Genomic DNA, 14,915 nt, shown 5'->3' with positions numbered 1-14,915 from the left:
TATGGGGCTTGATCCCAGGATCCTGGGATCATGACCAGAGCCGAAGGCAGACACTTGACTGACTGAGCCACCCAAGCGCCCCCAGAATGAATCTTTTAAAACTGAAGTCAGATCATGTCGCTTCTCTGTTCAAAAGCTTCCACCTGCTCTCCCTCACCCTCAGCCTCTAGATATGAGCATGACACATTCCCTCATTTTTATGTCCCCTAGGCTCTCTGCTCAAATGTCACTTCATCCAAGAAGTGTTCCCTGAAATCTTATCAAAACACAAGTTCCTGGGGCACCTGGGTGGCTCAGTCAGTTAACTGTCTGCCTTCTGTTCAGGTCATGATCCTGGGGTCCTGGGATCCAGCCCCACCTGGGGCTTCTTACTCAGCGGGGAGCCTGCTTCTCTCTCTCCCTCTGCCCTTGTCCGCTGATTGTGTTCTCTCTCTCTCTCTCACTCACTTTCTCTCTCAAATAAATAAAATCTTAAAAAAAAAAAAACCCAAAGTTTCTTTTGCCCGCACCATCTATTACTTTACTGTGTTATTTTATTTTGAGTTGCCACTTGACATTATACTAAATATTTACCTCTTTACAAATAGGAGAATATTAGTCCCAAGAGGATTTTGCATGTCCACTGCCAAAAACAGCCTAGAAAAAAAGGGTAGGCATTCAGATGCTTTTATTAAGCACTCTAAGCACTCCAGGCATCACTCCGGCATATTCTGTTAAATTGCCCTAAGGTTAGATTTGCTGCCTTACCGTCCACATCGCATTGATGTGGTAGCTTCGTTACACTTGCCCAAAGTCACACGGCTCATGAACTTGCTTAGCTAGTATCTAAGTAAATGCAGGAGCTCTTCCTCTGGAGTCCCTCTCTGCTCCTCAGCACTGGGTGCTCACGTTTGAGCCCCAAAAGCCATTGGCCGGGACGTCAGGATGACTAAGGGTGCCAGGGCGTAGGTGAGGTGAGGGGAGTTGGCCTCCAGGGTGAGATCAGAGCCGGGCAGGTCCACCCGGCTTCCGGATTTCTGCTGATCAGCACACAGCGGTCACTAGCCTCTGAGAGCCCGTACGCGCGGCGCCGACAGACCAGGCGCAGGCGGCGGGGCGCGGGAGCGGGATGTACCTCTCCTGGGTCGCCGACCCCCGAAGACCTCTGCGCCGGAGGCGGACCGGCAGGGATGGCGCCGAGCTGCAACAGGCGGCCTCCGGGGAGCGCCACTCGCTGCTGCTGCTGAGCAACGGCGAGGTGCACTCGTGCGGGGACAACAGCCATGGCCAGCTGGGGCGGAGGGGCGTGCAGAGCGAGGAGCAGCCAAGTGAGTGCGGGACAAGGGCGCGGCGCGGGGGGCCAGGGAGATGCGGGCGCTGGGAGCCCCAGGTCCGCGGGGCCCCAAGGTACGGCGAAACGATGCTCTGTGCGTGCGCGCAACTTCGTCAGTTTCGTTTTCCAGAAGCGCAATTTGTTTCGGTTTCCACTTCAGCTTAAAAGCGAAACTGAGAGCGGAACCTAACGGGACAGCGCTCTTCGGAAGAGACGTGGTCCCTCGCACTAAGCCTTTCTAGACCAATCCCTGCCAGTGCGAATCTATCTGGAATAGTGACCTTCCAAACGTGGTTTATGGGTGGGACATCTCTAACTCTCTCAGAAATACCCCAGAGCATCTATTTTCCCTAAAATTAAAAGTATAGTACCATTTTTACCATTACTGATTATTACAGAAACACAGGGAAAGAAATTGCCTATAATTCCAATACCCAAAGACAACTATAATATTTTGATGTATTTGCTTTTTTGCTCTATTATACATTTACTTTTATAAAAGCATGTCATTATATAGTTTTGTGTACACAGTATTTATACAGTTCTATAAATTGCACTCTCACGAAACATAATATCATGAACATATTGCCCTTTAATTATGTATTTTTTGAAAATAACATTTTAAATAGTTGCAAAACATTCCGGGCTTTGACAATACAAGTTAATGCTTCTTCTTTGGTGGACATTAGGTTTTTTCTTCATTAGGGACTTTTATAAATAATACTGTGATTGCCATTATTTGACCAAATTTCTGATTACTTACTTAAATAAATACCAAAAGTTGTGTCTGGGAGGAAAAATTTCTCCTCTATCCTGTTAGTTCTGGTTCTGAAGGCCTGCAAACTAAGCGGACAAAGATTAACCAAAAAAGTATACAATTTTATTAATATTTTATGTGCACAGGAGTTCACAGAAAAAAAAAGGGGGAAACTCAAAAGTAGTTAAACTCAGGGACTTATATTGCATCTTAGCAAAGAAAAGGGAGTTTGGGCTTCGAAGGATGATCAGTTGTGGGGAAGTGACTTGGAAATATATGGGGAAGACTAATGGAAGATGAGGGTTATTTTGGTAAGGACTGTCTATGTAGACTCATCTCAGTGGCAACTCCATTGATAAGAGTTCCTCTTCTCTTTCTGGTATGGGAGAGAATACCTTTACAAGGGAAATTTATGCCCTACTTTTAGGTAACTAAAGGGAAGGCAGAGAACTCTTCCTGCATCTGTTGATTTTCAGTTGCCTTTGGCGCAAAATAATCATTCTGCCAAAGTGGCATATTTTGGGGTGGCATATCCTGATCCACTTTAGGTGGAGATGAGGGGCAACATGATACTTGATGTCAGATTGTTCTCCAGGAAGGTGATATCAGTCTCTACCTTCACGAGTGTATGAATCTTTGGGACGTTTTTTATTATCCCATAGTTTGAAAATAAATCATTGAAAAGGATAAGATTACAAAGGTTTAAAAAAAGAAAACTGAAGTGTTAGCAAAAACTTTACTCGTAGTGATATATTTAGCTCAAAACCTCTAATAATTCAGAGACAAACACTTTGGGAAAACCGTTTAGATTGACTTTTAGGGATCATGCTATAATGATCAGGTTTTCATTTGTGGGTGCCTTTGGCCATAAGAGGAACGTTACTGCATTCTTCTTTGTGAGAGGACCTGGCTTCTGCCTCTCCCATTCATGGGGAAGGCTCCCTGCCCATTTGCTCCTGATAAGGGATCGGCTATTCTCACTGTTCAGGGCTGGGAAGTCAGAAGAGTAGAGTGGAGGCCATTCCATCTTCTCTCTGTCTCCCCTGGTTTTGCTACCATCATCATAGAGAGGTCATAGGCCAAACATCATAGTCTGTAGAAGTTGCCCTCCTCCATGAAACTCATCCTTTGGAATGGCAACCACATTCCCAAATAGACAGCGGAACTCACATTGAGCTGCTTTCCTTCACACCTGCAGTGTGGATGTCAGGCCTTGATTTGAAAGTCCATTGGAAAAGATGAGAAATCCGAGTGACCCTTCTTTTTGAAGAAAGTAAACTTGTTGTTAAATTAATAATCTTCTGAGTTGTTTTGTTTTGTTTTGTTTTGTTTTTGTTCCTGAAGAACCAATTCACGCACTGAAAACTCTACGTGTTGATCTTGTGAGCTGTGGAAAGGAACACTCTCTTGCTGTCTGTTACAAAGGAAGGGTCTTTGCATGGGGGGCTGGTTCTGAAGGGCAGCTGGGAGTTGGAGAATTTAAGGAAATAAATCTTATACCTACGTAAGTATATTTCCATTCATTCATTCATTCATCCAATATTTTTCAGTTTCATGTGCTTGGCACTATGCAAGATGTCAGGGTACAAAGATGACTATGATAAACACAGTCCCTAGCCCCAATGATTATAGTGTAGTGAGAGAATGAGACAGGAAAAAACTTCTAACATCAATTGTTACTCAATTAGGGTCCTATGAAGGAGAAAGGCGGGGTGAAATGAGAACATGTGACCCTTTGATCTACATAAATCTTATGTATTGGAAATACTGTGGTAAATAAATAAATATAATATATATAAAATATAAAATACACATAAAATATCAATAAAAATAAAATAAATATTATTTTATTTTATTATTATTATTTTTAAGATTTTATTTATTTATTTGACAGAGAAAGACACAGCGAGAGAGGGAACACAAACGGGGAGTGGGAGAGGGAGAAGCAGACTCCTTGCCGAGCAGGGAGCCCGATGCGGGACTCGATCCCAGGACTCCAGGATCATGACCTGAGCCGAAGGCAGTCGCTTAACCAACTGAGCCACCCAGGCGCCCTATTTTATTATTATTTTTAAAGATTTTATTTATTTATTTGACAGAGAAAGACACAGCGAGAGAGGGACCACAGCAGGGGGAGTGGGAGAGGGAGAAGCAGGTTTCCTGCATAGCAGGGAGCCTGATGTGGGGCTCGATCCCAGGACCCTGGGATCATGACCTGAGCCGAGGGCAGACGCTTAACGACTGAGCCACCCAGGCGCCCCAATAAATATTATTTTAAAGTAAAAACATTAAATAAAAGATACAGAAAGCAATCTTATCTGAATTTCATTTCCGACTAAAGCCAAGTCTCCTTGAAAACACAGCTGCCATTAACAGCTTGGAGGGAGTTTCCTATGAATTCAGTTGCTGTGAAGACAGACTGCCCAGTCAACATCAAAAAACCCTATGGAAACTTCCATACTCTCCTACTGAAGTCCTAAATCCCCTCCTTTTTGCTAGGTTGATATATTTAAGATGATTCCACAAATTTTCCATTACTGGGAGCTCCCCTCTGTACATGTAAATAAGCCTTGGTTTTTCTCCTGTTAATCTATTGTCAGTTAATTTGCATGTCCCATATCAAATGGATCCATACTGGAAAAGGAAAAGTTTTCCTCCCAACATAACCTTTTGGTCTGTTTTAAGCCACTGTATCCTAATAGTTTATATAGTAAGACACGGGGTGGGGAGTGGGGGTGGGGAAGGAGGAAGTGGGGGGGAATCATTTCCTCACAAACAGCTTCCTAGGACGAATGATATGACAAGCAGTCTGAATTGTGTGTTCATGAATTACATGTTTAAGAATTTTTAAAGATTTTATTTATTTATTCATGAGAGACAGAGAGATAGAGAGAGAGAGAGGCAGAGGGAGAAGCAGGCTCCCAAGGAGCAGAGAGCCCGATGCGGGACTCAATCCCAGGACCCTGGGATCATGACCTGAGCCGAAGGCAGACGCTCAACCATCTGAGCCACCCAGGTGCCCTACATGTTTAAGAATTTTTAAAAGCATGATTTTTAATATTTGGAAGTTACTCTTTGTTACGTCTTCTGGTTTTTAATTGTGTAAGAGAGTGCTGTGGCTTTGGGGGACAAGTATTGAACTTGGAATGAAAAGATGAAGGTTTGAGTCTAGTTCTACAACATGATATCTATAATGTGATTCCCTAGAGCAAACCAGAACTCTGAGTTCTACTAGGTTCAACCATATGAAATTGCTGATAGTTATGTTTTTGATCCACAAAAATGGCCATTTAATAGGATTCAACCTAATGATTTTTTTATCGCATAGGGCTTAAGTCAGGTGATATAAATAACAGTGTCCTATAAATTCTAAAGCCCTGTGTCATATGTGCATGAAGAAATTTTTCTTTTAAGCCAATAAATATAGAATAAAAGTTAGTACATTATATACTGCATTAAAAGTCTAATAAAAATCACTTTTTTTTTTTAAAGATTTTATTTATTTATTTGACACAGAGAGAGAGAGAGAGAGGAATCACAAGTAGGCAGAGTGGCAGGGAGCGGCAGAGGGAGAAGCAGGCTCCCCGCTGAGCAAGGAGTCCGATGTGGGACTCGATCCCAGGACCCTGGGATCATGACCTGAGCCGAAGGCAGATGCCCAACGAATGAGCCACCCAGGCGCCCCTAAAAATGACTTTTGTATTATAACTGGATTTGGATTTGGATTCTGCTCTGTACCTTTATACATGTTGATGTCATGTTAAAAATAGTTTGGGGTGCCTGGGTGGCTCAGTCGTTAAGCGTCTGCCTTCGGCTCAGGTCAGGATCCCAGGGTCCTGGGATCGAGCCCCACATCGGGCTCCCTGCTCAGCTGGAAGCCTGCTTCTCCCTCTCCCACTTCCCCTGCTTGTGTTCCCTCTCTCGCTGTGTCTCTCTCTGTCAAATAAATAAATAAAATCTTTAAAAATAGTTTGAAGGCTTTGGAATAAGGGTACTACAGAAAAATAAGAAAATAAAGTTATTTCTGGGGAAAATATGCCCAGGTTACCGACAGTCCTGAAAATGATGGATGCACAAATGCAGACTTGTTGGTTTGACAGCAGTTTCAGACAAGTAACTCCTTAAAATTACTGAAGATTACATGCCAATCAGGAAAATCACCATCACTGTGGTGTTTCTGAATACTACCAAACAGCCTTACATATCTGCAGGCATCCAGAGAACTATTTATTCTATTGTAAAAAACATTAAAATAGCCCAGTTTAGAAAGAAAAGAAAAGAAAGGAAGAGATAGTTATTTCCCTAAACCCAATGTATTACCTGGGATTGTTTTAACATCTGTAGTTCACTTGGTGAGCCACTCTAAAGAAGGATTCATAGATATTGTATCATTTTTATTACAGGAAGATAAAAACTCTGACTGGTATAAAAATTATACAAGTTTCCTGTGGACACTACCATTCCCTGGCATTATCAGAAGGTAAAAAAAGGGTTCTTGGATCTTCTAAGTGTCATTACAAAGTAATTTGTTTGAATAGGAATGATGCCCATTGATTTTTAATGCACTGGGGCTCATTTTAATGCATTTAGAAGTTTTTTAACTCTTTAGATTTCATAAGCTGTATTGTTCTTCGATTTTTTCCCTATTTTCTTTGCTCTTATTATAGTCTAAGTAGTGCCTGATTCATATCAATGCCATAAAGGGTCATCTCTGTTCACATGACCTGATCTGACTCTCTCAGAATTTAATAACGGATTTATCCGGAACTTTGCCCTTTATGCTGAATGGTTGTATGTACCAGCAAATTCAGGTAGACTAAGGTCTATTTGTCTTTTTTACTTAGATCAAAGAAAGAAAAGTCAAGATATCAAAATTATGACTTTACATTTCTTCTACTAACATCTCCATCCTTTGTCCAGCATCAGTTAAAATGTTTCAATGGAGAGTGTTGCAGAAGAAAAACTTTTCTCCTGTCCTCTTTGGTTCAGTACCTGGGAGTCTGCAAATTTAAGTGATGAAAGAGATTGACAAGAGAAAAGGCATACCAGTTTTATTAATATTTTAGTGCACGGAAGTTTACAGAAAAGAAGTGAAACTCAAGAAGTGTTTAGACTTGGGGGCTTATGAGCCGTTTTAATGAGGGAAAGATTTGGGCTTTGCAGGATGATCGATTGTTGGGAAATACATGGGACCTGGAAATACATGGGGGAAACTAAGGGAAGATAAGAGTTATTTTATTAAGGGTTATCTTAATAGTGAAGTATGGTGATAACATAACATAATAAAATAAAATTTTTAAAAAAGGGGGTTATCTGTGAAGACTCATGTTGAGGCAGACTCTCCATCTCTGGTGATGAGTCACTGCCCCATCCCGGGTGCAAGAGAAGAGGACACCTTCACAAAGGGAAATATATACCTCACCTTTGGGTGGATCAGAGGAGGGCAGAGAACTTTTCCAACACTTGTGGATTCTCAGCTGCCTTTAGCTCAAAATAATCCTTGGGGCGCCTGGGTGGCTCAGTCTTTGGGTGTCTGCCTTTGACTCAGGTCATGATCCCAGGGTCCTGGGATCGAACCCCACATCGGGCTCCCTGCTCAGCGGGAAGCCTGTTTCTCCCTCTCCCACTCCCCCTGCTTATGTTCCCTCTCTCGCTATCTCTCTCTGTCAAATAAATAAATAAAATCTTAAAAACAAAACAAAACCAAAATAACCCTTATGCCAGAGTGGCATATTTTGGGATGGCATATTGTGAGTGCCTTCCAGGGACACGTGACATTTACATGTCCCCCAGGTGATGTCATATGCATAATGGCCGTGGTGCCACAGGGATTCCGGACATTTCCTGGTTGCCTTCTGTGCACCAACTACCATGTGAGATGCTTTACGCCTGTAATCTCATGAAATCACTTAACAAACACAGAAGCTGTGCATTATTTGTATCCTCACTTTAGAAATGAGGAAATTTGGGCTCAGAGACTTCCGTGATCTGCCTAAGGTCACACACTAAGAAACAGAAGTGAGATTTGAATCTATACCTGTTTACATCCCAACCCTAAGCACTCAACTACTGTACCACGCAGGCCATGAGACCATAGCATAATCCTGTGGCTATCGTATAATTCCGTCCTACCATTTCCAGAGATTTGATCTAGGGCAAGTTATTTAACCTGATGATTTTCTCATCTGTAGAAGTACTTATGGGGTGTTTAGAAGATTCAGTGAAAGAAGGAACGCAATATATCCTGTTATAGCCTGTACAATCCATAGCAGATGCCCGGGGTACAAGAAATACTAGTCTTTCGGGCGCCTGGGTGACTCAGTTGGTTAAGCGACTGCCTTCGGCTCAGGTCATGATCCTGGAGTCCCGGGATCGAGTCCCACGTCGGGCTCCCTGCTCAGCAGGGAGTCTGCTTCTCCCTCTGACCCTCCCCCCTCTCATGCTCTCTCTCTCTCATTCTCTCTCTCAAATAAATAAATAAAATCTTTAAAAAATAAAAAAAGAAATATTAGTCTTTCTTCCTTCCTTGCTTTCCTTCTTCTTAATTATTGAAAGGGCTTGAATTATTTCCCCAGGGTATTGATTTGTCTTTATATTGGTATGGACTGAAGGTTGTATGGAGCCCAGATACCCAGTACATTTGCTATGGTGAACTGTGAGTTCTCATAGACCTTCATATGAGTTTGACATTGTGCAGTGGGCCCTCAGAAATACTTTTTTTTTTTTAAAGATTTTATTTATTTATTTGACAGAGAGAGCGAGAGAGCACAAGCGGGGGGAGTAGTAGAAGGAGAGGGAGAAGCAGGCTCCCCGCCGAACAGGGAGCCCGATGCTAGGCTCGATCCCAAGACCTGAGCCCAAGGCAGGCGCTTAACCATCTGAGCCACCCAGACCCCCAGAAATACTTTTCAGTGGTAGAAATAACTTTAGAAGAGTTAAAAAAGAAAAATCAGTTATAATAAACATAAAAATCTGAGCCATTTTAGCATTTTTCTGGGTAAACAATGAAGCATTAGTAGATCTTGATTTTTGACCTCATGTAAATTATCCATCTCTGGTCAAATTCAACATAAAATGTCGGTGGTCTTTTACTCCCATAGAGTCATTCCACAAATATTTTTTAAGTGCCTATGTTTCCAGCAAAGAGGATATAGCAGTGAACAAACCTAAGATTCTGCTTTCATGGAGCTTATATTCTGGGGGGTGTGTAGGGGAAGTGAGCCTTAAACACATAGACAAATAATTATGTCATGTAACAGAGGTAAGGGTGTGAAGAAAAGTAAGGCCGGGTAAGGGGATGGGAGCAAGTACTTGAGTGGAGGAAAGGAATCTTTTTCTTTTATAAAGGATGTTAGGGAAACTGTTATAAGGTGAGCAGAGACCAAAAGAAGGGAGGAAGGGGGACATGATGCTAAGGCCATGATCCAGAGGTATGATCTAGATGCAAAGGCCATTAATGAGGTAGCAGCATGCTCAGCAGTATGCTTAGGAATAGCAGGGTCCCTGGAAAGGTCTGAGCAAGGGAGCGATAAGGTCTGAGACGTGTCATGGTGAATCCTGGTGACCTGGGGCTTGTGAGCCTTGGTGACAATTGGCCTTTTATTGAGTAAGATAGCAAATTCCTAAAGGGTTCAGTCTGACTTATTTTTTTAAAAAGAACACTCTGACTGCTCTTTGGAAAACAGACAAAGATGGACTCTGGGAGCCCAGTGAGGGGCTGTTGTAAACTTCCAGGAGAAAAGTGATGGTGGCTTGGTGGCTAAGGTGGTAACAGTGGAGAGGTGAGAAGTGGTCAGATCCCAGACACATTTTAAAGATAGAGACTTCAGGATTTGCTAGGCTAACGGGTGTAAAAGAAAGAAGGGAGTCAAGGATGACTCCAAGATTTCTGGTCTGAGCAGCTGGAAGAGCAGAGTTGCCCTTAACTGGAGGGGAAACAGGAGTGGATGTTGTTGGAAGGGACTTTTGAAGGTGTTCTTGACCATCCTCCTTGCTTTTAGTCAGAATACTCGAACCTCCTTTATCCCTATTTTAGTTATTAATGACTTTTAGAATGAGGGTGGTAGTTTCTACTTGAATTTGGTATTCCAATGTGTTTGTAATTCTCGATTTCTCTGCTTTATTTTTATAGATGGCCAACTGTTTTCATGGGGAAGTAACAGCCATGGGCAGCTGGGCCTGGGGAAGGAGCGCCCCTCCCAAGCCAGCCCGCAGAGGGTGAGGTCCCTGGACGGCATCCCCCTCACTCAGGTGGCCGCAGGCGGGGTCCACAGCTTTGCCCTGTCTCTCTCTGGGGCTTCATTTGGCTGGGGAAGCAACAATGCAGGGCAGCTGGCCCTCTGCAAGAATAATGTCCCAGGTAACGAGATAGTCTTCTTCTTGCAGTAAATCATTCTTTCTCTCCAGTTGGAAGACCAACTCTGCAAAGGGGATTCTCGACGATTAGAGCAGTGATTCCCAAACTTTGTGACACATTAGAATCACCTGGGGAGCCATCTTAATTTTTGATTGCCACTATAATATATTACCACAAACTTGTGACTTAAAACAACATAAATTTATTATCTTATAGTTCTGGTGGTCAGAAGTTTGATTCAGGTCTCACGGGGCTAAAATCAAGGTGTCAGCAGGGTTGTGTTCCTTTCTGGAGGCTTCAGGGCAGCCAGGTAGGGGATGGGGATGGGCCTTGCACCATTTTCTTGTCTTTTCCCCCTTCTAGAGTCCACCTGCATTCCTTGACTCATAGCCCCCTTCTTCAAAGTCAGCAATGGCTGGTGAAGTCTTCCTCAGGTCACATTACTCTGACAGTGATTCTTCTGTTAAAGAACCCTTGTAATTACACTGGGCCCACCCACATAATCCAGGCTAACCTCCTTATTTTATTTTTTTAAAGATTTTATTTATTTGAGAGAGAGCAAGTATGAGAGAGCACAAGCAGTGGGGAGGGGCAGAGGGAGAGGGAGAAGAAGACTCCCTGCTGAGCAAGGAGCCCGACATGGGGCTCCATACAAGGACCCCGGCGCCAAGACCTGAGCCGAAGACAGACACTTAACCGACTGAGCCACCCAGGTGCCCCTAACCTCCTTATTTGAAGGTCAACAGATGAGCAACTTTAATTCCATCTGCTTCATTAACTCCTCTTTGCCAAGTAACCTAACATATCCACAGCCTCTGGGGAAGGACACGGACAGCTTTGAAGCCTTTTATTTTGTCTGCCATAAGAGCATTTAAAAATCCCAGCGCCCAAGTTAGACCCCATACCAAGTAAATCAGAATGTCTGGGGATGGAAGCCAGGCATCAGTCTTTATTAAAGGTTCCACAGGTTATTCCAATGTGCAGCCAAGCTTGCACATTGGATTAGAAGATGTTAGCAGGAGAAACAACCAGTTCGTCTGATAATCCTTAAACTCCCTGCGAAACCTTCCCCATGAGCGCATGAGCCCTATCCCTCCTCCCTCCTCTGTTCAGTTCCTTACAGGACTGGCTAACAGATATTCAGCAGGTACTTAGATCTCATCTCATTTAACTCAGTCAACATGAAGTAAGTCCTCTTATTTTCTCAATTATTATTTCATGCTTGCAGAACACCGACTATGTGACAGAAATGAATATGACATAATGGTAATATTATTGGGAATAAAGGTCTTAAAACTTAGCTTTCTGGGGCGCCTGGGTGGCTCAGTCGTTAAGCGTCTGCTTTCGGCTCAGGTCATGGTCCCAGGGTCCTGGGATTGAGCCCCGCATCTGGCTCCCTGCTCAGCGGGAAGCCTGCTTCTCCTTCTCCCGCTCCCCCTGCTTGTGTTTCCTCTCTCGCTGTGTCTCTCTCTGTCAAATAAATAAATAAAATCTTAAAAAAAAAAAAACCAAAAACTTAGCTTTCTAGGAGAATAGCCTTAGGCATTCCAGAAGATTTAATAGTTTTCAGAAATAGTTGCTAAAAGACTGTTTTTCTTTCTTTTCCAAAGCAGGGCCTTCCCTCTGTTTATAATACTTCTGAGTGCTCATTTTAAAAATTATGCTAACGAATTATAAGATGATAAAAATATTAAAAGATGTGAAAACTCATGAAATCTGAGTCTTATACTCTAGAGATTCTGCTTTCTTTCAGTACTGCAAAGCTTCAAGCCTCATTCAATTGGTGCGCTGAAGAATCTAGGTGTGATTTATATCAGCTGTGGTTATGAGCATACTGCAGTGCTTACCCAGGTAATCTAAAATGTTTTGCTATTTGTTTTTGAATTCCTGAGAAATGTTACCACAAGGTACATGTACTGACTGTTGTTGAAAGCAATGTGTGTATCAATATCTCAGCATATCCATTCAATGTACAAATATCTGAAGAGGAGAAATTAACCAAATATAAACCATGAAATTTTCAAGATCTTATAACAGAAGCTAATTTCAGCTTTAAGAAATATTTTTAGATACCCACTAAATTAGATTAACGGGGTGCCTGTTTGGCTCAGTTGGTAGAGCATGCAACTCTTGATCTTGGGGTTGTAAATTTGAGCCCCACGCTGGGTGTAGAGATTGCTTAAAAATAAAATCTGAAAAAAAAATTAAAAAACGATTAATATAGGAGCTAATCCTTTTAGCAATTATTCATTCATAATGTAGTTATACAGATGAAAATTAATGTAGAAGCAACAAAGTAATTTTTACAGGTTTCAATAACCCAAATTAGAGACTAGAACCTACTTTGTTCCGTTTCTTGCTTGACACAATTACAAGCCCGCTTTGTAAATGTTTGCCTCCTCTTCTTGTACTGACCAAATAGTATGTTCCGATGGGATGGATTCTCTCCATAGCCATAAGGAATAGACTTGAAAACTATTTGTGTGGTTGAAATGTTTATTTAAAAACTAAATGAATCACTGACCTCTATCTCTGAAACGAATACTACATTATATGTTAATTAATTGAATTTAAATGCTTTTTATTTAAATAAGCTAAAAAGTGAATAAAAACTAAATATCTAAAGTAATTTGCATTATTTATTTTATTTATTTATTTTTTATTAGAGAGAGAGTGTGCATGTACATGAGTGAGGGGGTGGGGGGCAGGGGCAGCAGGAGAAGGAGAGAGAGAATCCCAAGGACACCTCGCCCACTCCCCCCCTCACACTCACTCTATCTCTCTCTAAAAAAAAATCTTTTGAGAAAAGATTATTTTCAGAGATCTCAAAGAAATAAAGCAACCATCTACTTAAATGTTAGTGTTACTCTTAAACCAATTAATTTGTCCATCCATTCATTCTACAATGAATGCCAACGGTTTCTCACATTTAATGAGTTAACCCTTACATTTATTACTAGAAATAATAAATATAAGACCCCTCCCCTTTATATAGAGCTTATATTTCACACAGTGCTCTCATACAATTCTCTGATGATACTTACGCTTTAAGTTTTTAGTTACTTTTTAAAATCTGAAATTCGTCTGATTCTGTCTTTTTCAAACAGACTGGGAAAGTGTTCACATTTGGAAGCAATAGCTATGGACAGCGAGGACACAGCCCCACTGCTGAGAAGGAAGGTCCACAACTCATGGAAGGAATTGATGGCCTAGTTTCACAGATAGATTGTGGAAGGTAAGGGGCTAGTTTTTTGTTTTTAGTGTGAGTAGAGAGTGTTGTATTTTATTACTTCGAAATGACTCCTTAGGGCAGCCCTCTCAGGTCCTCTCCCTCTTCCGGAGCTTTGTACTATGGTTCAGTAAACTTGGCTGTTCATCAGAAAAAAAAAAAAAGACTCCTCAGCAATGTTATCAAACCTTAAAACCCAAAATATGTGACTAGTCTTTTTATAGATCATTTTCCTTTCTGAAAATTTACTTCTTTCAAATATAGTTTAAGTTGTCTATTTTTTCTCATTTATTCTAGACATTTCATTTATTTAATAAGAATTTATTGGAAGTCTGCTGTGTATAGACCACCTTACTAGGTGCTGGGGGTTGAGAGGAGGGTTTAAGATAAAAATAGTGGTGGGGCGCCTGGGTGGCTAAGTTGGTTAAGTGTCTGACTCTTGACTTCAGCTCAGGTCATGATCTCAGGGTCCTGGGACTGAGCCCTGCCTATATCGGGCTCTGCACTCAGCACAGAGTCTGCTTGAGATTCTCTCTCTCCTCTCCTTCCCCCTCTAACCTGCCCCTGCTCGTGTGCACACTAGAGCTCTCTCTCTCTCTCTCTCTCTTAAATAAATAAATAAAAATAGGAGCGCCTGCGTGGCTCAGTCGGTTAAGCGTCTGCCTTCGGCTTGGGTCATGATCTCAGGGTCCTGGGATTGAGCCCCACATCAGGCTCCCTGGTCAGTGGGGAGTTTGCTTCTCCCTCTCCCTCTGCCTGCCACTCTACCTACTTGTGTTCTCTGTCTCTCTCTGTCAAATAAATAAATAAAATCTTAAAAAATAATAAAATAAAAATAGTGGTGTTTGCCTACTTAAGTTGATAAGACAAGATTTAAAGTATTCTCATGCAAATAGAAGATAGTATGTATTTGCATATGCATTCAGAGTTTTGCATAACCTAATTATGAGGACACTGAATATTATCTACCCAATTCATAAAAAACAAAGCTTACATTTAAAACACAAATGGTATAGGATGCCTGGGTGGCTCAGTCGGTTAAGTGGCTGCCTTCGGCTCAGGTCATGGTCCCAGGGACCTGGGATCGAGCCCCGCTTCGGGCTCCCTGCTCCGCGGGAAGCCTGCTTCTCCCTCTCCCACTGCTTCCCCTCCTTGTGCTCTCTCTCTTCCTCTGACAAATAAACAAAATAAAATAAAAAAACAAAACAAAAAAACACAAATGGAAGAAACCATAGTAAAGACCCATCGATAATGTTCTATC

At 42.0% G+C, this 14,915-nt stretch overlaps 1 protein-coding gene across 2 annotated transcripts in view; it reads left to right on the top strand.

Annotated features, from left to right (window-relative positions):
- Positions 1-703: 703 nt before the first annotated feature.
- The window catches only part of HERC6 (HECT and RLD domain containing E3 ubiquitin protein ligase family member 6), a 55,713-nt gene continuing 41,501 nt past the window's right edge, over positions 704-14,915 (top strand). The window contains exons 1-6 of one of the 2 annotated variants that reach the window (XM_035004535.1): positions 704-1,307; positions 3,414-3,573; positions 6,473-6,549; positions 10,201-10,428; positions 12,179-12,276; positions 13,533-13,660. In XM_035004535.1, the coding sequence (XP_034860426.1) occupies positions 1,109-1,307; positions 3,414-3,573; positions 6,473-6,549; positions 10,201-10,428; positions 12,179-12,276; positions 13,533-13,660 (890 nt within the window). In that variant the 5' untranslated portion in view covers positions 704-1,108. The remainder of the gene's footprint in view (positions 1,308-3,413; positions 3,574-6,472; positions 6,550-10,200; positions 10,429-12,178; positions 12,277-13,532; positions 13,661-14,915) is intronic. The other variant, XM_035004534.1, reaches the window with a different exon arrangement.

This window comes from Mirounga leonina, unplaced genomic scaffold (assembly GCF_011800145.1).
Source record: "Mirounga leonina isolate KUSES-001 unplaced genomic scaffold, KU_Mleo_1.0 Mir_129, whole genome shotgun sequence".
In the NCBI taxonomy this organism is placed as follows: Eukaryota; Metazoa; Chordata; class Mammalia; order Carnivora; family Phocidae; genus Mirounga; species Mirounga leonina.
Note: the sequence above shows the minus strand (reverse complement) of the source record. Positions and strands in the feature narration are given on the sequence as shown.